This window comes from Balaenoptera borealis, assembly GCF_965194805.1.
Source record: "Balaenoptera borealis genome assembly, chromosome: 15".
Classification (NCBI taxonomy): domain Eukaryota; kingdom Metazoa; phylum Chordata; class Mammalia; order Artiodactyla; family Balaenopteridae; genus Balaenoptera; species Balaenoptera borealis.
In genome coordinates this window covers 31,119,638-31,146,009 of record NC_138871.1, presented here as the reverse complement: position 1 = coordinate 31,146,009, position 26,372 = coordinate 31,119,638, and the positions used below count along the sequence as shown (strand labels likewise).

The 26,372-nt window shown below is 53.5% G+C and overlaps 1 protein-coding gene across 1 annotated transcript; it reads left to right on the top strand.

Moving 5' to 3' along the window:
* The first annotated feature begins 335 nt into the window (after window positions 1-335).
* ATP6V1B1 (ATPase H+ transporting V1 subunit B1) lies at window positions 336-26,372 on the top strand. The gene is made up of 14 exons (XM_082356375.1): window positions 336-579; window positions 7,421-7,476; window positions 18,063-18,161; window positions 18,371-18,464; window positions 19,053-19,130; window positions 19,985-20,124; window positions 21,051-21,152; window positions 21,712-21,809; window positions 22,797-22,920; window positions 23,067-23,217; window positions 23,457-23,539; window positions 24,390-24,494; window positions 24,691-24,820; window positions 24,911-26,372. Exons 1-14 carry the CDS (start codon window positions 462-464, stop codon window positions 25,072-25,074), a joined length of 1,542 nt encoding a protein of 513 aa, XP_082212501.1. The 5' UTR covers window positions 336-461; the 3' UTR covers window positions 25,075-26,372.

Here is a 26,372-nt window from a genome sequence, read left to right as displayed (position 1 = left end):
GGTCAGGGCAAGGAGGGCAGGGTGAGGGCAGGTTGGGAGGACAGTGAGAAGACCTGAGGAGATGGCAGCCTGCCGGAAGCGGGGTATGGGAGGGAGCCCAGGAGGAGATGTGAGGGGCATGGGGCTGTCGGAGCACCTGAGGTTCCGGGGGAAGTGCTGAGTTCACACCGGCTGCAGGGCCGGGGCGGGAATGGAGGAACAGAGAGAGGTGGGAAAAGCCTGTCTTACCCCTCTGCCCCTCCCCCAGCCTCCCACTCCCAGGTGGCCTAGGACACCTCCCAGATCTGGAAGAGCTCAGAGCCAAAGCGCCAGGTTTCCGTGTTTACAGTCAACCCCGGGGGAGGAGAGGAGGGTGGAAGGGAGGGGTGGCCGCATGGGGAGGCCGGCCGGCTCTCTCCAGCTCCAGCTGGGCCAGAAGTATTGGAGGCTCAGGCACTCAGCTCCCAGCCCTCCACCTCACCATGGCCGCAAAGGTAGACAGTAGCCCCGGGGGGTTCCCCAGCAGTGGCTCCAACCTGGGTGCCACCCGAGAGCACATGCAGGCGGTCACCCGAAACTACATCACCCACCCCCGCGTCAGTGAGTATGACCCCCAGTGGGTGAGGTCGGGTGGGCTGCTGGGTCTCCAGGTCCTCCTTCTTAGCCTCAGGGAAAGCGGAGGACCTGAGACCTGGCGAGACCTAAGGGGCTTTCGGTCCTGCGGAGTGATGCGGGTGGGGGGATGAGGGTCCCCAGCCCAGGGTACCCCAGAAGAAAGGGCAGGGGAGTAGCTGCAGGAACCTTCCTGTCGACAGTGATCTTGCACTGAGACCCCAAGTCCACAGAGAGCTCCCAACTGCCCCCAAGAGTGTGTGTGTGTGTGCACTCTTGTGTGAATATGTGTGTTTGGGGTGTGCGCATGTGTACACCAGAATACTCAGTGTCAGTATAATCAAGTTTCCCTGGGGGATGTATGTGGCAACGCAGAGTGTGTGTGCATTCTCAGGATGGGGAACACGTGACACCGTGTGTGTCATGTCATGTGTGCATTCTGGGGGAGGGTGCCTGGGTGTGGAACCAGGGGAAGGCGTGTGCCTGGGTGGGCGTGTGCTCCCACCTTCACTTGGGTGATGACATATGTGTGTGAATATGTATGTGACAGCTTGAGCGTGTGTGTGATCGGAAAGGAAATGTGTGAGACTGCGTGTGCATGCTTGTACACTCAGGGTGGGGTGTGTGTGTGTGCAAGCATGTGTGCTCACGGGGAGAACATGGATGAGTGTGTGGGCAGATGATGGCACATGTCCGTGTGAGCAGCTAGGAGAAGGACGCATGCCTGGCATCCAGGGGTAGGGGTGTGGGGACCGCGGGCGCTGGAGTGGACCCTTGTGGGCTTCCGAGGGGGCATCGGGGGCGTCTGTGGGTGTGGCTCGAGTGCCTGTCCTGCAGGGGTGGGCCGAGTCCGGGTGTCTGGGGCAGAAAACCCGGGAAGTCCCCAGGACCAAAGTCCCCAGGACCAAGCACCCCTGCTCCGGCCATCTTTCCTTGTCCAAGGTCACATTCCCTGGTGTGGCGAATTCTTGAATTCTCAGACAGCCCCGTTCACTGGAGTAAACCGGCCTGGCCGGCACCGGCTAAGCAGAGCCAGAGGCTCCTAAGAGGGTGTGTATGGGGAGAAGCTGGCCTAGCACGGCCGCCCCTCCCTTTGCAGCCAGCCAGCCCCACCGGGGCAGGGGGAGTGTCCGGAGAGGCAGCTGAGAGCCGGGTGTGCGGCGGGGCCCACACCACGGAGAGCAGAGCGGGAGCAGAACGGCCAGGCCCAGGGCTCGGGGCAGCAGCGCCCCGGCTGGGCGGGCCACCACCTGAGGCCCGAGGCAGGCACCGAGGGGTGTGGAACACTCCAGCTAAGGAGGAACTGAGAGCGAGTGGGGTCGGATTTATCAAGAAGGCCCCGCGGGCCCGGGGAGGACGAAGGTCCAGATCCTCCCCGACTGCAAAGCCGGGGTCACCAAGACCCATAAATATGCCGTGACCGTGCCCCCCCCGGGGTCCAGATCCCCGGCCCGGAGACCTGAGTAGAGTCGGCTGACCTTTGTCCGGGCCCGGTGACGGCCACCCCCGCAGGCTCCTCCCCCATCTTCCCCTCCCCCTGTGAGAAAGGGAGAGCCGCCTGGGTGCTGAGTGGGGGGGTGGGGTCTGAGGTCTGGACAAACGGCTCGGCTTTCCTCCTCCCTGGAATGTGCCCTCCCAGGGTGCAACCTTACCCGGGATCCCCTCCCAGCCGGCCTCTTATTTATAGTCCACAAGCCCTGGCACTGGGGCCAACGCCCAGGAGGTTTGACCCCGGCTGGAAGCAGCAACAGCAGTGTCCCCCGTTGGCACCATGCGGCTCCCAGCCAGGCAACTGTGTTCACACCCAACAGCCCACCCAGAGTCACGGGTCAGCGCGAGGTGAGCCCCTCGCCCAGTGCCCGCGTTAAAGATGTTATTGTGAAGACAGAGGCCACTCCTGTGCTTTCGCTACACCCGAGTGTCCCCACAGGTCCACCCAGGGGCCGGGGCCGGCCGGCACCCCCCGCCCGAGGGAGGCTGGATTCCTCAGCGTGCTTCTGCACCTGCGGCTTTCTCCAACACCCCCCTTCCTCCTCGGGGGCCTGGGCATGTGGACTCCTGTGGCCCTCTCTGCCCTCCTCCCCCACCAGGGGACTCTAAGTACTTCCAGGCAGGAGAACTTTGTGTAGAGGCAGAAGGAGTCTAGGAGGAGAGCTGGGGGACCAGAGGGCCAGGGGACTGGGCAGCTGACTCCCAGCCCCAGAGCTCGCTTGGCCATGGGCATGGGTCCAGGGGAAGACTTCCTGGAGGAGGAGGTGGACTGAACAGGCCTGAGGCATTAAAGGTGATTTCTCTGCAGTGGCTGAAGGAGGGAATAAGGCAGAAGGGGGGCTGGGTAGAATCAGGATGGGGAGGGACCCCAGCAGTATCCCCCCTGGGAAGGAAGGGCCCCCTCTGCCTTCCTCAGAGCTGGAGTTGATCTCCACGGAGAGGAGGCGGCAGGAGCTCTATCTGGTTGTGTGGGGCAGAAGGGGTGGGGTGAGGGGTCGGGGCGCCCCGCAGGAGCAGAGGTTAGGACGGACGGGCTGGCATTCTGGCTGGAGGGCCGGAGCCCTCCGATGGCCCAGGGCCCTGAGTGCCAAACCGCTGGCTGCCTTGGTTTCCTCAACCGAAAGGCAAGGGAGGTTACACGGAGAGCGTTCCACCGTCAGGGTCTCGGGCCGATTCTAAGAACCCTCCGCCCCTGCCCTCCCTCCCCTAATCCCTCCAGCGGGGATCTGGGAGGAGGTGCAGGGCCTGCTGCCCCGGGCCTGCCCACCCCCCCGGCCTCACGCATGGACGCCCGCCTCAGCCGGCTCCCAGGACGCTGCAGGTGTGGCTGGGCCGGCCCTAATTAGCGGAGCCCCGCTGAGCTTTTGCCGGGGAAGGCGGTGGGGAGGTGGGAGCAGGAGGGGCCCGCAGCCCGAAGAGCAACCCGAAGTGTCAGCTAGGACAATGGAGATGGGGTGGGCAGAGCAGCTGGAGGGAGTGTCTGCAACGTGTCCGTGCCCCTCAGGGGTCTTCTCGTCCAGCGCTTGCCTCCAGCACCACCTCCGGGGTCAGGGATGTGCCCCGGGCTGGGGTAGGGCCATAGCCTTGAGTGCCACAGGCTACTGTCCTGACTTGCGGTGGGCCCTAGGAGAAATCTGCCGAGGTCCTGGGCCTCAGTTTGCCACTCCGTGCGATGGACACCATCAGAGTTGGGGGTGGGTGCAGACAAAAGACCTGCCTTCCAGTCAAGGACACCTTTGTTGCTCAGCCATCACCTTGGCTGTGTCCAAACCAGACAGCCTCTCAGAAAAGATATTGTCTAGTCCTGCAGAGGAGACACCCTGGTCTGAAGGGAGAGACACAATCTGTCTCCAGTAACGGGCAAGCTGGAGAGCAGGGCTCCCACTTGGGTGCCAGCTGTGGGACTTCAGAGGGGAAAGGACCCAGCGAGCTGCCGTAGTTAGTCAAGGGCGAGGCCTCGGACAAAGGAAGGCAATAGCCAGAGACTGAACCGAAATGGCCACGTAAGTGGATTATCTGCGATGAAAGGTCCAGGCTATGGAGCGATGTATTCACCCAGCAACTAGAGCCAAGAACCGTGTCCGCGGGAATCCTGGGAAGGCAGCTTATGGATGAGGCTGGTGTGATGAGATGGGGACTTAGCGACCTCGTGCTGCGTAGAACTGAGAAGTGCCGAGCACCCAGCTCTGCTGCAGGCAAGCCCTTTGCCTGGGCTCCCCAAGAACCAGCCCCTCCTTGGGAGCTGGAGGGGCCCCCCACATCCAGATCGCTCCTCTCTTTGTGCCCGTGACCTTCACCGCTCCTCCCCTTGGCAGGTAGAGTTGTTGGGTGTCAAGGTTAATGCATTTCACTTGGCAGAAGCTGTGAAATGGGGGGAGCCAGCTGTGAAGAGCCCTTCCCCTCCAGCACCCCCATTTCCTTACCCGGCCCACCCACTCTGCGTCTTTCTTCTGGCTGGTCTTGGTATTTTCTCCACAGGGCCAGGAAGATGCCAGCTCTTCCCCAGGGCTATTGAAAAAGCAGGTCTCTCTGCCCCGTGCTCCTTCCCCTGTTCTCACAACCCTCCACCCTCCCTCTGCTGGGCTCCCTGGCTCCTCTCTACTTCACACAGTCCTAGTAACCCAGAGGGTTTGATCAAAATGCCCCCTGGGCAGGAAGGGCTGTTTGGTGATTTTCTTCGTGGGCAGGTTGATGCCCTGGCCTCTGCCCTCACCCTGCGGAGGCTGGGGTCTTCCTGTGCCTACAACCCCTTTAGCCTGTGTATTCGCTTTCTCATCCCTTCCATTCTACCTTCACAGGGGTGGCAGGAGCCAGAGTAGGTGACAGGATCCTCATTTGGTTTGGGGATGGGAAGGTGTGTGTGTATATGTAGGGGGAACACATAGGTCCTGATGTGGGAAATACGGGAATGGGCTGGTGGGGCAAGGTGACGCCTTCCATAATTCATCCAACAAATATTTACTGTCTATCATAGGCCCATACTCTTCTAAGAGGTGGAATCCAGCAGTGAACACTACAGACACTCCCGCCCTCACGTGTCTTGGAACTGATGTGTCCTCTTGCACAAGGGAAGTGAGCCTGTGCACACCAGACATGCTGCCCTTCTTTCTGTTCCCCAAAGGCCCCGAGTTCTTTCTCTGGGCCCCTGGGCCTCCTTATCTCTGCCAGATGTGCCCTTTGTCCAGCTGTCTGGGGGCGGCCTGGATGACTCCACTTGACCTTGGAGCCTCAGCTCAGATGGCCCTTCCTGCAAGGCGCCTCCTCCATGAGCTCCAAGCCTGGTGTTCAAGCCCATTCCCGCCCACCCTGCTCTTTCCCTTCAGAGCAGTTGGCAATTATTTCATCTTTATCCCCTTTTAAATTGTAGGCTCCATGTTTTATTTGCCTCCTTTATTTGCCTAGCCCAGTATTGTGAAGGCATCTGAGAGGCAAGCTTGAAGATAGGACGGGAGGAGGGAGGAGGGAAGCAGAGCTTGGAGGGCAGGAGTGAGATGTCAAGAGCCGGGTCCCAGCCTTGAGGTCTCAGCATCCAAAGGTATGAAAATAGGCTGAGGAGTAGCCAGAGAGGTGGGGGGGGAGGGGCAGGGCAGGGCCTCCAGGGACCTGCAGGAGAGAGTGCATCCAGGCCCTGGTCCCTTCCAGGGGCAAAGCCAGACTGGAAGGTGAGGTGTGGGTGGCAGGTGGAAGGAGATGGCAGTGGAGCTGGGCTGTGATCGTCGCTGGACAAGGATTGGAGTGGAGGGCGTGATTTTAAGATGGAAAATACCAGAACTTGCTTGATGAGACGGCCACAGAGAGAAGGAGTGCTGGCCCGTCACCCCAGTGCTCAGCCTTCTCTAGGGCCTGGTTCCCAGTGCCAGGGAGGGGCTGGCTTAGATGGAAGGTGGGATACCACCTTCATGGGAAAAGGACAAGAGAATGGCTCAGGTGCACGTGGGGGCTGGTAGTATGAGGGCAGGAAGGGGCGGGGAGTGCCCCAGCTCTGGGCCCAAGTCCGAGAAGAACTTAGCTTTCTTGAGTCTTCCTAATAGTCCTTAAGCTCCGGAGAACATAGAAAACATCTGTGCAAGGATCACCTTGCCCAGTTGGTCTTCCTAGACTAAGTCCCCAGGAAAGGAACTTCGATCTGACAAAAATAAGGGGTTGACCACTGAGCCCCGCTTAGGTTCACCTGGCGAGAGCAGCTGGGCGGCAGGCCTGCTGAAACCATAAGGGCGGGTGGGAGCCCCTGTGGTCTGATAGGAAGCACGAGGGGGGCCCCGCCCCTGCTCTGCCACAAGGGTCTGTGTCCCTGGGCGGGCTTTCCAGCCCTCTGAGCCCCATTCTCCTGGCCTGTTGAGAGGAGGGCTGGACCGCTCTCCTGTCGGAGGCCCTTCCAGCCTGGGAGTGACCCAGTGACCTCACAGACACCCCTGACCATCCTGCCCTGCCAGGTTCCTTCACCCCAGTTGTCCCTTTGGCACTTCAAAAGGACCCTGGGGAAGGGCTACCGTGTCCCGGGGTTATGGGTGATGGAAGGACCCAGGGTCCCTCAGCTAGCGCCTCACAGAACCAAAGTAAGCTTCCTGTCTGCCAGTCTGTGCTTCTCCTACTGGGGTCCCCGGCACTGGAGCTGGGAAGTATTTCCTGATGTCTAACCCAGTCCCTCCCTGTAAGCCGAGCTCACATCCCCATCTGTGGCTCTCTCCAGCCATCAGGACGGGGGCAATCTGCTTCACCCTCCTTTGTGGCTCTGCTCTCTCCCCGCTCCCACAGGCGCCCAGTGAGTCCGGCCTCGTGGCAGAGCAAGGCCCTGGCTGACTTTTCTCACTGATGCCTGCACCCCCAACACACACACACACACACACACACAGAGTGCCCAGTCAGTGTGGGGTGATGGAGAGAAGTGTGGTCCTGCTGAGGGGCAGGGAGGGCAGCTCTCATCACATCTCTAGCTTTTGGAAAATGCTGTGGGTCAGAGAGGAGGGTGTAGTGGGCAAGTGGGGGCCGAGGCCAGACGGGAAGTAGCCTCAGAGATGAGAAAGGCCTCTGATGGCTGGGGGGGTCGGGGGGGAGGACTCGAGGGGCCTCTGCCCTTGCCCTGGCCCTCCCCCAGCCTCCTGCAGGTGTCCGAGGCAGCGGGGGCCCTGCCGGCAGGGGCATGACCCTTACAGCAATGGTGGCTGGCCCTGTCACAGCTAATGACCCTGACGGCCCAGGCTCCAGAGAGGGGAGGGGGTGGTGCTTAGAGGGAGGGAAGGTGGAGGATGCTTGTGTGTGTGTGTGTGTGTGTGTGTGTCTCTCTCTGTCTGTCCGGGTGTCGGTGTGAGACCCTCACCCACCCCCACCCCTCCCCCAGCCTACAGGACCGTGTGCAGCGTCAATGGGCCCCTGGTGGTGCTGGACCAGGTCAAGGTAAGACTTCTGTCTCTTCCCAGGCACCACGGCCAAATCCCAGAGCTCCCAGCCCCTATACTGATCTCTTCTAAATTGCCCTGCCCCTAGGTGGCCCCCATGCTCCCACCCCCTTCTTCCTGACCCCCAGACACCCACCTCCACATTCTCCCTCCCTGGCCACCCGAGGTTTTCTTTTCCCGCCTTTTCTGTGGGTCCCGCTGTGGGCATTAAGAGACCTGCTCCTACCAGCAATGAACAGGGGCACTGCAGCTATTGTGCCTCTTTCTTCATCAGTAGAATGGCTGTGTCTAACTTCCCCGGAAGGCAGGACTCTCCCACCTGCCTTTCACGGGTCTTCTTTTAAAAAGAAGAGGAGGAGGCGGCAGGCAGGTGGATACCAGCTAACTCTCCAGAGCTTGAGGTTTTCAAAGGTGTTTGGACTGTCTCAGCCTGGGAGCCGGCAGCTTGAGCGGGAAGTGAGGCGGGCCTCACGGAGGAGGTGGGGTGCGGGCGACTTGGTGTCCTCGGGGAACCGTAGGACCATGGCAGACACTGGCAGTATTCTGAGTCCCGGGGTTGGGGATTCTCGAGGCGTCAAGAGCTCTGCAAAGCTACCCGATCACTCTGCTTCCCCCCACAGCCAGTTCCACCCCTGTCTCCCACCCAACCCCAAACTGGAAATCTGGGTGCCACATTGATTCCTCCCTTCCTGGGCCATGTTCTGTCGGCAGTCTCCCACCCACCACACCCTTATCATGGCCACGGCCTCTGGGGCCCCAGCCTGGCGCCCTCCCATCCTCTACCCTGCCGCCATGCAGCCCTGACCCCTTCCCTCTGCTGCTCCAAACTCACTAGGTCTCCCCATGGCTTCACCTTACAGGCCCTCTGTCCTGTAAGGGTCCTGCGTACCTCTCCACATCTCATCACTCTCCCTTCCGCACTTAGAAACCCACACTGTCTCTGTGTGAAGCTGCCATTCGATGTCTCTGGGCCCTTGCACATACTCTGCCTTCTCCACTACCTCTCCCCCCCCCACCCGAGTCCCTTCCTCTGACTCCCCTTCTCCTGGAAGCAGTGAGCCTGACCCTGCTCTCGGCTTTGTGTACTGTCTCTCTGGCAACATCCATCGAGGCATTTGGTCACCACCTGGCCGCATGTCTTCTCCCCGCCCCTCCCCGCCCCCCGCCATGTGCCCTCCTATTGGACTTGGATGGTGTCTATAAATCCCAAGCTCCCAGAGCCCCACGTTGCAGTTTTACTGAACACCTAGCCCGTCATGGGGGCTCAGTTTGTTCAAAGGAAGGGTGAGTGAATGAATGAATGAATGAGAGCATGAATAAGTATGGGCCTGTCAAAATCTGAGCCAACTATACTAAAGAGATCAGACCCACTCATTTCTGGAAGACAGATTCCAAGTTCATGGAGACCTCACAGTTGGGCCCATTAGTGTCAGGGACGCCCTGGGAAGAAGTGTGGCGGAGCTGGTCTGCACGTGAGCACCGGAACCAGACCGTGTGATTCAGGCTTCTTGAACTTTAATCCCAGATCCATCCCACCCTTTCTATTAACTACCCATCAATTCTAGATCAGCAGCATCAGCACCACCTGGGAACTTGTTAGAAATACAGATTCTTGGTCTCTACCCGAGGCTGACAGAATCAGAAACTCTGAGGGCCCAGAAGTTTGTTTTCACAGCCCTCCAGGTGATCTGATGCTCCCTGAAGTCTGAGAACCTTCTGTCTAGGACTGTAAATCCCGGTTTCCTCATCCATTAAATGACAATAGGGGACTTCCTTGGTGGTCCAGTGGTTAAGACTCTGCGTTTCCACTGCAGGGGGCATGGGTTTGATCCCTGGTTGGGGAACTAAGATCCCATATGCCCTGCAGCAAGGCCAAAAAAAAAAAAAAAATGACAATAGGATTGTTGTGAGGATCAAATCAGATAAATGTATTGCTTTTTTGTTTTTTAAACAGAAACCACCAGGTATTTCGGAGGGAGTTTATTTATTTATATTTTTTGGCTGTGTTGGGTCTTCGTTTCTGTGCGAGGGCTTTCTCTAGTTGCGGCAAGCGGGGACCACTCTTCATCGCGGTGCGCGGGCCTCTCACTGTCGCGGCCTCTCTTGTTTCGGAGCACAGGCTCCAGACGCGCAGGCTCAGTAGTTGTGGCTCACGGGCCCAGTTGCTCCGCGGCATGTGGGATCTTCCCAGACCAGGGCTCAAACCCGTGTCCCCTGCATTGGCAGGCAGAGTCTCAACCACTGCGCCACCAGGGAAGCCCAAACGTGTTGTTATTATTCCTCCTTGAGAACAGCTAGCGAGAGCCCTGCCTGGATGAGGAAATGCTAATATGCCTGATTAAATAAACAGCTGGTGAATCCCCTGCCCCTTTGCCCACCTCTGCCACACTCCCTGTCAGTCTATATAGGACTCTGTATGGAGAGTCAGTACCTATGCAGACATCCATTTTCCAGCTGTAAGGTGGGGCTGGACTACGAAACTGGAGATAGATTCCCAGGCTATGGTTCTGTGATTATTGGACACATCGGTAACTCGTGTAGAACAGAGTAACTGGGTGATGGAGACACCCAGAAAATCCTGGGCTTGCAGAGGGAAGGAAAGGAATCAGAAGTTGACAGTCTCATAAGTGCAGGAGATGAAGGCACCTTTATGCACCCTTCTCCACTCTCCCACACTCCTTGTTCCAGAGTTGCTTGGGCAAAAATGCCACAATTCTGTCTCTATAGCGCCACCTTCTGCCCGAATTGAATCACACAGGCAACAACGCTTTCTGCTTCCATCCTTCTCAAATGGAAAAATATCGGGGGGAAGAATTTTGCGTAGATCCAAAGTTCTTAGACAGGTAATCAGGGCCTTGAAATTGTATGAAAACCTCTTAAGGTAGCAGCCTGGGTTGAGGCCCAATAATGTGCATTCCTGACAAGCTCCCGGTGGCCTGTTTAAAGTTCATTTTCTGTGGTGTTTCATCTTTCAGGGACACACAGTGTGCCACCTCTTCTCCCCTCTCCATCACCCACACAAACCCACATACCAACGATCGCTTTTTTTTTTTAAGGTAATAGAGAATTTTAAAAATATATTTATTTTGACTGTGCCGGGTCTTAGTTGCGGCATGCGGGATCTTTAGTTGCGGCACGCATGTGGGATCTAGTTCCCAGAGCGTGGAGTCTTACCCACTGGACCACCAGGGAAGTTCCCAAAGGATAGATTTTTATCAGCCTGCTGCCTGTTTTTCATTGGGCCCACTGCCTAATTGCTTTGGGGCCCGCTCAGGCCGGTGTTCCGTCCAGCATTTTTCCTCCTGAGGTTAGCAGCCCCCCGTCTGCGTCCCAGACAATGAGGCCAGTGGCCATTTCAGAGAGAGAGAGACACAGGCCCACAGAGAGCGGAAGAGGGGTTGGAGCCAGGACTTGTATTTAACTTGTTTCCCGGGGCCTCGCAGCCCTTGCTCTTGGGCTCCCTCTTGTGGTTGTGAAGCCAAAGGCTGTCTGGCATCAGCCCCTCCGCAGACCTCAGCACTCCTCTTGGGGCGAGCCCCTTCCCCCAGTGACCCCATTCAGCGGGGCCTGACAGTGGTTTAGGAGGGAACAAGATGGCCTTCCTGGCATCCTCTTCACAGGACAAGGAGGGGCCCAAGCCAGAGCTTCTCTCAGTGACTCTCAGAGCTGGGAATCCTCCTGTCTCAGGTTCAACCTCCGGTCTCAGGGAGCCCTGGCGGGAGGACCCCACCTTGCTCACACCCCTTTGGGGAATTGAGCCATCCACCCCTCTTCCCTGGCCCTGAAGGTTACTGGTTTGTGGACAGCAGGGGATATAATGATGGTGACAATGACGTCACTGTACTTGAACATGTTCCCCTACCCCCCCTTTGTTTTTTGGCCGCACTGCGCTGCTTGCCGGATCTTAGTTCCCCGCCAGGCATGGAACCCCGGCCCCCTGCAGAGAAAGCGCGGAGTCTTAGCCCCTGGACCGCCGGGGAATTCCCCCCCATTTTTTTTTTTTTAACATTTTAATTACACGCACATACAAAACACGCTTTTTGTAACTAGTGAAATAAAAGACACAAAGTTAACTATTTGCCCCTAACCTCTTTATTCCCAACCTCTTGTGATAACCAATGTAAATATCCTGCTGTATATGGGCAAATATAAGCAAGTTAGATGTTTACGTTGGTGTTAGTCTCTTAAAATGTATCGAGTATTTCTTCCATGTCGGTAGATACACATTTTACTCATTCTTTTTGATAGCGACTGTGGTTTGGACATAACCGTGGTGTGGATGTACCGTGATGTATTCCATTTTTGATAGACAATCAGCATGTTTCCAGGTTTTGCGATTACAAATAGTATAGCAATATATATCCCTTTTATACTGGTGCCCTTATTGCTACAGGATAGATTCCCCCAAAATGAAATTGCTGGTTCACAGTGTATATTTATTTTTTAATAGATACTGACAATTTGGAGCAAAATTGCTTGCCCAGCAAGGTTGTGGTAATTCATATTCCAACCAGCCATGCATGAGAGGACCCACTTCCCAGAATCCTTGCCAGCACTGAATATGTGCTCTCCAGTAATTTTGCCTAATGGTTAAGACTAGTCCTATCTTGCTTTTTTTTGCATTTCCCTGATGACTAGTGGAGTTGAGTATCTTTTTATCTGCTGAGATCTCACTTCCTCCTCTGTGACCGTTTCCTACACATTGAGTTGTACGTTTTGCTTTGTTTATTGTTCACCTTTGTTTATGGTATGCCGTACAGGAATTTCAAATATTTATATTATCAAAGATTTCTATTTCTTTGTTTATGGCTTCTGGATTTCTTATCTTGCTTAAAGATGTCTCTCTTATCCAGCTTTTAACTGGATTATTCCATAAAAAAGGAAAGAAGAAAAGCTCTTCTGGTATTTTGTTTGTTTTAGTTTTATATTTAAATTTTTATATGCCTGGAATGCGTTTGTGTTTATGATAGGGATAGATACCCAGGGTATTAGCACCATTTGTACAATAAATTCTTTTTCCCTATGAACTTATATGCCACATTTGTTCTCTAATAGTCTCCTAAAATCTGGGATCTGTTTCTGGACTCTAGCCTTCCAACATCTCCGTTCATCTGCCTCACGCCAACACTGACCACTAGACCTCAGCAGCTTTAGAGCACGTTTTAATATCTGACAAGGCAAGCCCTCCACCCCTGATCTTTTCCATAACTGTTTTTGGATATTCTCAGACATTTACATGAATTTTAAGATCATTTTATCAAGTTCCAGGAGAAACAATCCATTGGGAAAGCATTGAATTTATATACTTTTGAAAAGGATTTATATTTTTATGATAGTAAGTCATTCTGTCTTGGAAAACACTATTGCTCTCCATTTGCTCAGGGCTTGTTTTCTGTCCATTAGTAAGATTTTATTATTTTCTTGTACCTTTCTTGTTAAATTTATTTCCAGATATTTTATGGGTTTTGGCTCTATTGTGGATGAAATATTTTTCTCCATTTCCTCTTCCGTTTACTGCTGGAATAGAAAAAAAAAAGAGATTGTTTCTTTTTCACTTTTTGCATAAGTTTTGTTTAATGATACGTTTTAATATTCTGTGATTCTTTTGGGGGGAACACTCTTCTTAATTGAAGTATAGTTGATTTACAATATTGTGTTAGTTTCAGGTATACAGCAAAGTGATTCAGTTTTATATATATATATATATTTTTTTTTTTTAATGAGAGCTTTTTTTTAAAATAAATTTATTTATTTTTGGCTGCATTGGGTCTTCATTGCTGCACGCGGGCTTTCTTTAGTTGCGGTAAGCGGGGGCTACTCTTTGTGGTGGTGCGTGATCTTCTCATTGTGGTGGCTTCTCTTGTTGCGGAGCACGGGCTCTAGGCGCGAGGGCTTCAGTAGTTGTGGCACGTGGGCTCAGTAGTTGTGGCTCATGGACTCTAGAGTGCAGGCTCAGTAGTTGTGGCACACGGGCTTAGTTGCTCCGCGGCACGTGGGATCTTCCTGGACCAGGGTTCGAACCAGTGTCCCCTGCACTGGCAGGGGGATTCTTAAGTGCTGCGCCACCAGGGAAGCCCTATATATATATTTTTTCAGATTATGAGATAAATTAGGAGTGTGGAATTAACAGGTACAAGCTACTTAAATAAAATAGATAAGCAACAAAGATTTACTCTATAACACAGGGAACTATACTCAATATCTTACAATAACATAATGGAAAATAATCTGAGATTGATTTTTATGTATTTATCTTGTATACAGCCAAATTCTCTTATTAATCCTAGGTGGGGTTGTTTTTGTTTTTAACTAGATCCTCTTAGGGATTTTTATTTTATTTTTTTTTATATTTTATTTATTTATTTATGGCTGTGTTGGGTCTTCGTTTCTGTGCGAGGGCTTTCTCTAGTTGCGGCAAGTGGGGGCCACTCTTCATCGCTGTGTGCGGGCCTCTCACTATCGCAGCCTCTCTGGCTGCGGAGCACAGGCTCCAGACGCGCAGGCTCAGCAATTGTGGCTCACGGGCCTAGTCGCTCCGCGGCATGTGGGATCTTCCCAGACCAGGGCTCGAACCCGTGTCCTCTGCATTGGCAGGCAGATTCTCAACCACTGCGCCACCAGGGAAGCCCATTAGGGTTTTTTAGATATACAATATCATCTGCAAATAAAGGGAATCATGTCTCTTTTTCCACTAGCATACTTTAATTTGACTTTTTATTGAAACAATTTCAAATTTATAAAAAGTTGCAAAAATAAAAATAGTACAAGGAATATCCATCTACCCATTTGTTCTATCATTGCTCTGAGTGTATATGCATGTGTGTGTGTGTGTGTGTGTGTGTGTGTGTGCTTAATTTTTTTTTTTTTTTAGATACTTTGAGGGTAAGTTATGCCCAAAACTCTAGTGTGTATTTCCGAAGAATAAGGATATTCTCTTACACAACCACAGTAGCTATCAACTTTAGAAATTTACACTGATACTTTAATCTACAATCTATATTCCAATTTGTAAGCTGACCTAATAAAGTCTTTTATAGCATTTTTCTCCCTCCAGTATAGGATCCAGTCTAGGGCCTGGTATCACATTTAATCATCATGTCTCGTTTAGCCTGGAATATTTCCACAGCCTTTCTTTTTTTTTAAAGGTTTTTTTTTTTTTTTTTTTTTTATGGCTGTGTTGGGTCTTCGTTTCTGTGCGAGGGCTTTCTCTAGTTGCGGCAAGCGGGGGCCACTCTTCATCGCGGTGCGTGGGCCTCTCACTATCGCGGCCTCTCTTGTTGCGGAGCACAGGCTCCAGACGTGCAGGCTCAGTAATTGTGGCTCACGGGCCAAGTTGCTCCGCGGCATGTGGGATCTTCCCAGATCAGGGCTCGAACCCGTGTCCCCTGCATTGGCAGGCAGATTCTCAACCACTGCGCCACCAGGGAAGCCCTTTTTTTTTTTTTTTTGATAAATTTATTTTATTTTTGGCTGCGTTGGGTCTTCATTATGGTGAGCAGGGGCTACTCTTCGTTGCGGTGCACGGGCTTCTCATTGCAGTGGCTCCTCTTGTTGTGGAGCACAGGCTCTAGGCACACGGGCTCACTAGCTGTGGCTCACGGGCTCTAGAGCACAGGCTCAGTAGTTGTGGCGCATGGGCTCTAGAGCGCAGGCTCAGAAGTTGTGGCACACTGGCTTAGTTGCTCCGCGGCAAGTGGAATCTTCCCAGACCAGGGCTCGAACCCATGTCCCCTGCATTGGCAGGTGGATTCTTAACCACTGCACCACTAGGGAAGTCCCAGTTTTTCTATATTTAGAACGTTTCAAAATTTCCAAATGTATGAAGTTTTTCTAACTATCCTTTTGTTATTGATTTCTGACTGACTTTGATTAAGATCAGAAAACATGGTACAGCTTGATGTGTTCGAAGTGATATCCTTTTCATTATTTTCTATTTCTCCTGTGATTTTAGTTTTGATTTCCTCTAATGTCCAAGGAGTAATTTAGAGGAGTACTTTAATTTCCCAGAATATTAGAAACATTGCAGGGAGAGGTGCAGTCTTTTTTACCATTTATTCTTATTGGATTAAGATTATGGCTTACCCCTGAAGTGAATCAAGGAAGCCAGGTGGATGGGCAGCAAGGTGAGGGAGGCTGGGCGATGCTATGCTTTCTCTCCAGGACCTACCCTGGAAAGAAGGTGCAGGTAGAGGACTTAGCTCTCCTGGTGCTGACCAGAGATGAGGACCAGTGTCAGCTGGGAGCGTCTGCTCTCCCAGTCCAGCTTCTTTGGCTTGGCTCATAGCCTCATCTAGACCTTGGTTCCTGAAGCACACACAGACAGCGGAGCTCGGGGATTCCCTTGAGGCAGACATCCACCTACCCACTTGCTGCCTGTGGTCCTGGAGGGACAGCCTGATTGGTTTTTTTTTTAATTTATTTTTTATTTATTTATGGCTGTGTTGGGTCTTCGTTTCTGTGCGAGGGCTTTCTTTAGTTGTGGCAAGCGGGGGCCACTCTTCATCGCGGTGCGCGGGCCTCTCACTATCGCGGCCTCTCTTGTTGCGGAGCACAGGCTCCAGATGCGCAGGCTCAGTAATTGAAGCTCACGGGCCCAGTTGCTCCGCGGCATGTGGGATCCTCCCAGACCAGGGCTCGAACCCATGTCCCCTGCATTGGCAGGCAGATTCTCAACCACTGCGCCACCAGGGAAGCCCCTGATTGGTTTTTAAAATTGAGCTATAATGTGTATACCATAAACTTCACTCTTTTCAAGTGTATAGTTCAGTGGGTTTTAGTCTATACACAGAGTTGTGCAACCATCACCACTACTTGATTCCAGAACATTTTCATCACCTCAGAAAGAAACCCTGAACCTGTTAGTTGTCACCCCCAATCCTCCCTCCTCCCGTCCCCAGCAACCACTAATCTTTTTGTTTTGTGGATTTGACCAGTCTGGACGTTTCATATCAGTGGAATTATATACTTTGTGGCCTGTTGTGTCTGGCTTCTGTCACTTAGCATGATGCTTTCAAGGTTCATCCATGTTGTATTATGGATCAGTACTTCGTCCCTTTTTTTTTTTTTTAATTTGTTTATTTTTGGCTGCGTTGCACGCAGGCTTTCTCTAGTCATGGCAAGTGGGGGCTACTCTTCCTTGCGGTGCTCGGGCTTCTCATTTCTCATTGCGGTGGCTTCTCTTGTCACGGAGCATGGGCTCTAGGCGCGCAGGCTTCAGTAGTTGCAGCACACAGGCTCAGTAGTTGTGGTGCTCGGGCTTAGTTGCTCTGCGGCATGTGGGATCTTCCTGGACCAGGTCTCAAACCCGTGTCCCCTGCATTGGCAGGCGGATTCTTAACCACTCTGCCACCAGGGAAGTCCCCTTCATCCCTTTTTAAAGCTGACATATTCCACTGCCTGGATATCCCACCTTTTGTTTATCCATTTGTCAGTTTGTGGACATTTGGGTTATTTTCACTTTTTGCCTATAATGAATAATGCTGCTATCAGCCTTCATATGCAAGTTTTTATGTGGACATGTGTTTCCATTTCTCTTGGGTATACACCTGGTAGTGGAATTGCTGGGTCATATTGTAACTCTATTTAACCTTTTGAGAAACCACCAGACTATTTTCCAAAGTGACCACACAATTTTACATTCACACCATCAGTGTCTGAACGTTCCAGTTTCTCCACAACCTTAACACTTGTTATTATCTGTCTTTTTTATTACGGCCATGTTAATGAGTGTGAAGTGCTGTCTCATTGTGTGATTTTGCGTTTCTTTAGTGACTAATTAGTTGAGCATCTATGTGCTTATTGGGCACGTGTCTATCTTCATTTAGATCCTTTGCCATTTTTAAAATAGGGTATTTGCCTTTTTATTGTTGAGTTGTAAGATTTCTTTATATATTCCACATGTCAGCCTGATGCTTTCTACACTGATAAGAATGAATACTTCACTTGATCTTAGCCAAAAGCAAAGTGATTGCCTGATTCTTTTTATTCCTGAAGCCTGTGAAGACTACGTGTGAATTGATCCCAGCCCCACGGCTAGGGGAAGATTGCCACTGGTAGATGGGGACACCTGGGAGCCGAGGAGAGAACTTTGCCAGTGTGTTCACCATTAGTCCACAGGGGCACAAACAACGCTGCTGTCAGGAGACCTAAACAGCCATAATAGCTACTACATTTTATTGAGCTGTTGTAAGGTCCCGGCACCAGCTAATGACTTTCCATATATTTCCTCCCCACAGCAGCCTTAAGAAATAGGTGTTAGTATTATTCTCATTTTAAAGATGAGGAAAGTAAGGCTCAGAGACATTAAGTAACTTCCACAAGGTCACACAGCTTCTAAGTGTCAGAGCTTCAATTCTAACCCTGGTCTTCCAACTCTAAAGTCGGTGCTCCTACCCACCCAGGTATACTGCCTCCCAATCAGAATTCAAACTTTCCACTTACCAGTCCCTGAAGTTCATTTCCAAGAGTATCTGGGCACAAGATGGGAGAAAGGAGCTTGAGACTGGGTCAAGGAAGTCTGGGGAGGAGACAGGGACTTCACCTCTGGTCTCACTGACACTCTGGGCTGCTCTCCCCTCCTGTTAGTTTGCCCAGTATGCTGAGATCGTCAACTTCACCCTCCCCAATGGGACTCAGAGGAGCGGGCAAGTGCTTGAGGTGGCTGGGACCAAGGCAATTGTTCAGGTAAGTGGTGTCAATAAGATGTTGGCTGGTTGAATAAATGAATGAATCCACAAAGTTTCCACACTATCTTATAAACTCCAAAGACAGAAAATGTTCTATTTCCCCTGAGAGAGCTTTGCCCGGAGCTGGACACAAAGGGAGCCTAGAATGGGAGGCCCCGTTCTCCCCAGCAAACCGCTTATTAGACTGACTAACCTCTTACCCTGTAGGTGTTTGAAGGGACCTCTGGGATCGATGCCCAGAAGACCACCTGCGAATTCACAGGGGACATCCTACGGACTCCAGTGTCGGAGGACATGCTGGGTGAGGGGTAGGGATGGGCAGGGTGAGGGCGTCATTCTGTCCGGCCAGCCCAGCTTCCCTGACCAAGTGCTTACCTAGCAGACCATACTGTCATTGCCTCTTTACCTAGTCTGCCTCCCCTGGGAGCCCTTTAAGGTCAGAGGTTGTGCCTTGTCTTTGACCCCCAACCCCAGCTCAGGGCCTGACATACAGCAGGTGTTCAATACATGAGGCAGGCAGCTTCAATAAATTAGAGGCAGAGGAGGTAACCATCTATTTGGGGTCAAGCTGAAACGAACTGCACATCCCCTAATTTTCTCCCAAGGTCTGCCATACCTGGCCCTCCTCCTTCCAGCCCTAAAACTCCCCATTAGAGTCATTTTCCTGGGCCAAGGCCTTGCCTGTAAAGGTTTCCAGGAGAGGAGGGAAGACCGCCAAGGAGGCAGTCACTGTAGCCAGCTCCCTGGGGGTAACCAAGGGCTGAGGGGAGGGGGACATGGGGCAATTGGGACGCGAGGGCTGGGTGAGAGCTGGTGGTGTGGAGGGTGAGCAGCCGTGAGACCCAGGGCCATTCCTGATCATCACCCATCCCCTCTCACCCACTCCCAGGTCGGGTTTTCAATGGCTCTGGAAAACCCATCGACAAGGGGCCAGTGGTCATGGCAGAGGACTTCCTGGATATCAATGGTAAGTGACCAAAGGCTCAGGACGGCTCTCGTGACCCAGCCCCCCAACTACCTTCCCCACCCCAGTCACTGCCTCTGTCACCTCGCCCCTTGGAAATTCTGCCCCAGATAAAGTCCAGGGCCATTGCCCAGGGCTCACCCCCAGTACTGGTCATACTAACAGGCAGGTCAGGTGAGATACGAGAGCAGCAAAGGCCGCTCTGTCTGGGGCAAGCTGCATTTCATGTCCCATTCCTATAAAATGCTATCGTCATTGTGCAGAGTTCCCCAGGTGCCCAAGACCCTCACTCTCCTGCCTTCCGGCATCCACCTGCCTGCCACTTCTAATGTGCCTGGGTGGCACCGTCCAAGGGAGCACTGGACTGTGGCTATTTAAATACAAACTAATTCAAATGAAATAAAAGTTCATTTCAAAACCACATTGTGGGGCTTCCCTCGTGGCGCAGTGGTTAAGAACCAGCCTGCCAATGCAGGGGACACAGGTTCGAGCCCTGGTCCGGGAAGATCCCACATGCCGCGGAGCAACTAAGCCCGCGAGCCACAACTACTGAGCCCGCACGCCTAGAGCCCGTGCTCTGCGACAAGAGAAGCCACCGCAAGGAGAAGCCCGCTCGCAGCAAGGAAGACCCAACACAGCCAAAAATAAAATAAATTAATTTTTTTAAAAAACCCACATTGTGCATGCTCAATAGCCACACGTGGCCAAGGCTACGTTTTGGGCAGCGCAGTTGGAGCACATTTCCATCACGGAAGAAAATTCTGTTAAACGGTGGTGCTCCAGAGTCTGGGGCAGGGGTGGGGGAGGGCGGGCAAGGCCTGGACCCTTGAGCAGGGTCCATGGTCACCGTCTCCCAGGCCAGCCCATCAACCCCCACGACCGCATCTACCCGGAGGAGATGATTCAGACGGGCATCTCGCCCATTGACGTCATGAACAGCATTGCCCGTGGCCAGAAGATCCCCATCTTCTCAGCAGCTGGGCTCCCCCACAATGAGGTGAGGACTTCGAGGGGCCTGTGGGCACGACCAAGGGGAAGGGACGGAGCAGAGGCCGGGGCTGGTGGGCCAGCGAGGAAGGCCTCCTGTGCCGAGCAGGCTGGGGTCACCGGCAGCTGTCTCCTGGCAGCTCAGGGACTCAGGGCCCCCAGACAGATCTCCAAGCCTCCATCCTGAGCGAGTGGGGCTCGCACTGGCTCACGAGAGAGCCCACGGGTAGCCTCAGTGTTGAATGTCCTGCGCAGCTGAGCCCACGGCTCTACCACTGGTCCTTGCAATGGTCTTTACTTGCCTGCACTGAGCGAACTCCACCTCGGGCCAGCCCCACGGCCGTCTGAAGCCTCCCTGTGCAGGTTTCCTGCCCTACCCCCTCTACCCAGAGTGGACAGCCCATTTCTTTCCAGAGCAGCTGGTGTGACAAGGTTTCTAGATGCTCCCCCCGACCACCCCCACTCCTCTACTCCCGGATGCACCCCGGCTCACCCTCGAAACGCTCAGAGGGATTAGACAGCGTAAGCGTCCCTGCCTTCCTCCCACACACACTTATCCTGGATCTGGACATGGCGACTGGAAGCTCCACACGCTGCAGACCTGGGGCAAACCCCAGAGACACCCCTAGCAGGCTGGGGGGGCAGAGGGGACTCTGAAGGGCCAGTTGTCCCTAACCCGTGGTAGGCAGTTGCTCTCTGGAACTGTTTTTCCGCCCTGCTCCTCATGACAGGCACCCTGGGTCCCCAGGTGCCACAGAATAAGGCAGCCCTCCCCTGAGAGCGGCTGCAGGACCCGGGGCAGCCCTTCCACCTTGCTGACCTTGGGTCCCTCCCACCGAAGGCCTTGGCGGGAGGATGGGCTGGGAATTACCCTGTCCATGCTCCTCAGTGGGCTGGCTCGAGTTCTGGTTCTGATGTCCTTCCTCCCGTCCCCAGATCGCTGCCCAGATCTGCCGCCAGGCTGGGCTGGTGAAGAAGTCCAAGGCCGTGCTGGACTATCACGATGACAACTTTGCCATCGTCTTTGCAGCCATGGGGGTAAGAGGGGCTGGGCCGATTGGCAAGTTCTGGAAGCTATGGGCGGGCAGCCTTGGCCCCTGGCACACCCAGTCTTATGGGGGAGGCATTATCCTTCTTCTTGAGAAGCTGTCAAAGTCGGAGCCTGTCTGGTGGGAGAGGCAAGAGCACGACTGGAGGAGCGGGCAGTGTGTGCCCCACAGAAGCCCAGAGGCCATGGCAGCTATGAGATGAGCCCAGGACAGCTGGGGGAGGAGGGAAATTAGGGAGACAAGACAGCTTCAGAAAGGGGATCCCGGGGGCCCTTAGAGGGCCCAAGGCAGGGACGGGGAGTTTAGCAGGGAAGCAGCGGGTAGGGTGAGGGGCAGGGGTGGCACTGAGCAGAGCTGAGTCTGAAGTCTGAACCTCTCTCTGGGGATCTGATGAGACCCTATCCCGGACTGGGCAGCAAACCCAGCCCCTGCCCTCTCAAGCCCCAGGTTCACCCCAGTGACCGTTAGCAGGTCAGTCAATAGGCTTTACTGAGAAGAGATGGGAGGAGCCTGGGCCCCGCCTCCAGCCCTCCCTGCTGTGTGTCCAGGTGAACATGGAGACAGCCAGGTTCTTCAAGTCCGACTTCGAGCAGAACGGTACCATGGGCAATGTCTGCCTCTTCCTGAACTTGGCCAACGACCCCACGTGAGCCGTCCCCTGGCACCCATACTGCCCTTAGGCAGCAGGCCCTGTCCCCTTCCAAGACCCAGAGTACCAGGTCTCAGGCATCCCAGAACTACAGCCATGGGCCAGAGCTGGGAGAACAACCCCTCATTGTGGAGATGGGGACACCGAGGCTGGGGAAGAGGTAGGGACAGCACACGGAGAGACAGGGAGCTGGGCCACAGCCCGCCTGCCACCTGCCGCCCCTCCGCCCTGCCCACAACCTGCATCCAGCCGCCATCCCAAGTCAGGGCTCCTCCTCCGAGGCTCACTTCCACAAGGTCACCACTAAAGAGATATTTCCCTAAAGCATTCGCTTAGAAAAACTGCTATTTTAAAAGTTGAGAAAATGTGAGTTTAAATCTGTAGGTTAGGTGATGAAAAAAAAAAATCTAATAAACTGTCCTGGGAACTGAAGGTACTCAGAAGGAACTCAAAGCAGGTAGCAGAGTTCAGGGGTCCCAGATGATGTCACCAGAGGAAAGTGCCACAGGCACAGAGCCCGGGGACTGAGGGTGCCTAGAGTGCCCCCAGTGGAAGGGGCTGCCAGGGCAGACCAGCCTCTGACCCATGCCCAGCAAGGAATAGTGAGGGGAACAGTAAGGAAAGAACCCCGAGGACACCGAGTGTGTGAGCGCTCCAGCTGACCCAAGCTCGGGTGCCCTGGGGGACGAGGGACACTGTCCTCCTCATCAGTCACTCCTGGCCCTGCCTGTCCCTCTCTCACCCGGCTCCCTGCCTGTCCCAGCCTCTGTGCTCATTCCTACCTTGAATAGCAGGACGTGATTGAGGGCCCACTCCCAGGAACCATGGCCTGGATCTGGGGGCTGGGGCCTGGGGCTCATCTTACCCAGTCCTCTGCTGCTGTGCACTGTACCACCTTCCCAGTTCACCACCCACTCAGCACTGGGGCCAAATGGAGCACAGGCCTGGGCCTCCAGGCTCTCTAAACATTGGCCGTACCTGCAGGATCGAGCGGATCATCACCCCGCGCCTGGCACTGACCACGGCTGAATTCCTTGCCTACCAGTGTGAGAAGCACGTGCTGGTCATACTGACGGACATGAGTTCCTACGCAGAGGCTTTGCGGGAGGTGAGGGGGCTGTAGTCACTGCGCCCAGAGCTGGCCCACGCAGGCCTGTCCCCACTCCTTTCCTCATGGTCAATGAGCCCCCCACTCCCCTTCCTTGTGTCAGCCTCTTGCCCCCTTTCTTACCCCAAGGCCCACGAATATTGCAGGTCTCAGCTGCCAGAGAGGAGGTGCCCGGGCGCCGAGGCTTCCCCGGATACATGTACACAGACCTGGCCACCATCTACGAGCGGGCAGGCCGCGTGGAGGGCCGGGGCGGATCCATCACTCAGATCCCCATCCTCACCATGCCCAATGACGGTGAGCCGCCTCCCTGCCCACTACCCTCTGCAGCCCTCCTGCCCTCCCATCCTACCCAGACACTTAAAGGACCCATGCTTCTTTATTTAGATGTGCAGTAGCTCTGTTCCTCCATCAGGGTAGACACTGTCCCTTCCTTGCCTCCCCCGATCACCCACTCCCGTGAGGGAATAGAACCTACATGGCCCTGAGTGGGTGGAGACCAGGATCTACACTGACACCAGTGCCTTTCCTTGCAGACATCACCCACCCGATTCCAGACCTGACGGGCTTCATCACAGAGGGACAGATCTACGTGGACAGACAGCTTCATAACAGACAGGTACTGTCCCCTCCTTACCCACTTCCTGCTCTCTCCACCATCTCCAAGGACACTGACTAATAACCAGTGTCCCACCGCCCCCTGTACTTCATCTCCCAGTGAATGAGGAGGGGCCAGACAAGGCTAACCCCTAACAGGAGATAATCCCCAGGAAGACTGTTTGGTTCCCAGACAGAAGACAAGTCTGGGTGGAATCCAGCCTACCTGGATGTGGGACCTTGAGAAAATCATTTCATCTCTCTGATCCTAGGTTTCCTCATCTATAAAATGGGAATGATAATATATATCACACAGTTGCATTGTAGAGAATAAAATAAAATAACTTGGCCCACAGAAAGCATCTAGCAGCTCGTAGATACAAAATAAATATCATTTCTCTTTCCTTTCTAGTAATTTGCTTTGGTGAACAAAAACAATAGGTAACTGACACAAGTAGGTGGTGAATAATGTACCAAAGGGTTAGTAAATGTGTCTGTCCCATCTTAGGCCACCCCCTTACTCTTTCCTCTTTGTTTGGCAGCTTTTCTTTGCAACTATGAACTGTTAAGTTTCTACCTGGCTTTCGTCCAAATAATCAGAAGTTTTGAAATAGCGAGACTTTCATGAACTAATGTCATGTCATCACCCCCCTCCACTCTCCTGTCTAGGTGCGCACATATAGACACCTGTATACCCAAGCCCTAGAATTTGTGGGCGATAGAGGAGGGCAGGGTGTGACCAGCCGACCTCTCTGTGGGATGAATAAGGACCAGTCTCCTGAGAACCACAGTGGGAGGGAAGACAAGTAGAGGTGGGAAAGAAGGGAAAGTTTGGACCCTGCCTTCTGACACGCCTTCTTCGCCCCGCCCAGATCTACCCCCCCATCAACGTCCTCCCTTCCCTGTCGCGGCTGATGAAGTCCGCCATTGGGGAGGGCATGACGAGAAAGGACCATGGAGATGTCTCCAACCAGCTGGTAAGGAGAGAGCCCAAGGGCTGGTGGGGAAGCTAGTTTCAGAAGCTGGAGCTTGGAGCCCTAGCTGGACCACGAACTTTTCTCCTGGAAGAAAAAACTTCCTCCCCTTTTGGGGTCCCCGCACAGTCACATGGGGGAACATGGGACTCCTGCGGTAAGCCTGCCGTGACCGCTGACCCCCTCACCCCTTCACCAGTATGCCTGCTACGCCGTCGGGAAGGACGTGCAGGCCATGAAGGCAGTGGTGGGGGAGGAGGCGCTCGCTTCCGAGGACCTGCTCTACCTGGAATTCCTGCAGAAATTTGAGAAGAACTTCATCAACCAGGGTGAGGCGCGTTGGGGGCGTTCAGGCAGCAACCCCCTTAGTCCGACACCCACACGCGCACACACCCTTAACACTCCTGCTCTGTCCCTAGGTCCCTACGAGAAACGCTCGGTGTTCGAGTCTTTGGACCTGGGGTGGAAGCTGTTGCGCATCTTCCCCAAGGAGATGCTGAAGCGCATCCCGCAGAACATTATCGATGAGTTCTACTCCCGCGAGGGGGCGCCGCCGGACCCCGAGCCCGACACGGCGCTTTAGCCCCGCGGGAAGCCTGGCCCCGGAGCCAGGTCCTGGCACCGCCCTCGCCGGACGCCCGATCTACACGCCCCGCCCCATCGTCTTGGTCCTCACACCTTAACCCATCGCTCCGTGCCCACCCTCAGTCCCCCACAGGTTATGGGGGGGCTCCTACTCTCCAGTCCTCTCCCTGGATTCCCCGACATGGGAAACAGAAGGTGGTTAAGCCTATATTCTCTGTCTTGTTCTGATAGGAGCATTTGTATTTTAAAAGTACCACCGTCCTCTCCCAAGAATTTATCTCATGTAAATACAAGATTGGCAAAACACTGATAATTGTTGGAGCTGCGGGGGTACATGAGGTTCATTAAACTATTCTCTCCACCTAAAAAAAAAAAAAAAGAGAGAAAAAAAAGAAAAGGCTACATTAGTGTCTTAACAGGTGACAACAGAATTCTTCTTAGGGAGATATTTATCTTTGTTAAAAAATATCTTGATAAATTTCTTGGGTGGAATGTGAACTCATGGGCCATAGAAAGGACAATCTCAAGGCCACAAAAGATGTGTCTGATTCTAAACAGCTCTGCCTAAGAGATGCTAGGAAGGAATCTGGTTTGCTCCAGACGGGGAGGGGAGTTGCTGGGGAGATGGCCTGAGGAACAGTGGGGGCAGTGTGCAGAGGCTGAGGAAAGGCCCCCCAGTTCAGAAATGGGCGAAGAGCATCCTAAAAACCAGGATACCTGATGTTCCTTTGAAAGCTGCCTGCTCTTCTGTAATGCCATCCCTTCCTGTCTCCTCTGCCCCACCTACGATGAAGTCATGAATGCTTCCTAAGAGGTAGGGCAGGTTGGGAAGATAGAACTTCAGCAAAAGGCTGAGTTCCATTTCTAGGTCAATGTGTTATGGGACCAGGCCAGAATTCTTGGATCAAGAGCTGACACCAAAGGAGGCCTTGAGAATAAAATTCCCATCCCCAAGACAATTTACAGCCATTTTAGGGAAAGCTTTTGGGTGTCCACAGGACATAGGGTTGTTTTTACTTAATAACAGCTTTATTGAGATGTGATTCACGTACCATACAGTTTACCTATTTATAACTGTACAATTCAACAACTTTTAGTATATTCACAGAGTTGTGCAATCATCACCACAATCAATTTTAGAACATTTTCATTACCTTAAAAAGAAACCCTGTACCCCAAGTTATCACTCCTCAAACCACTCTTCCGCCCCCTCCCCAGCCCAAGACAATCATTAACCTTTCTATCTCTGTAGCTTTGCCTACGCTGGTCAACTCATATAAATGGAATCATACAATA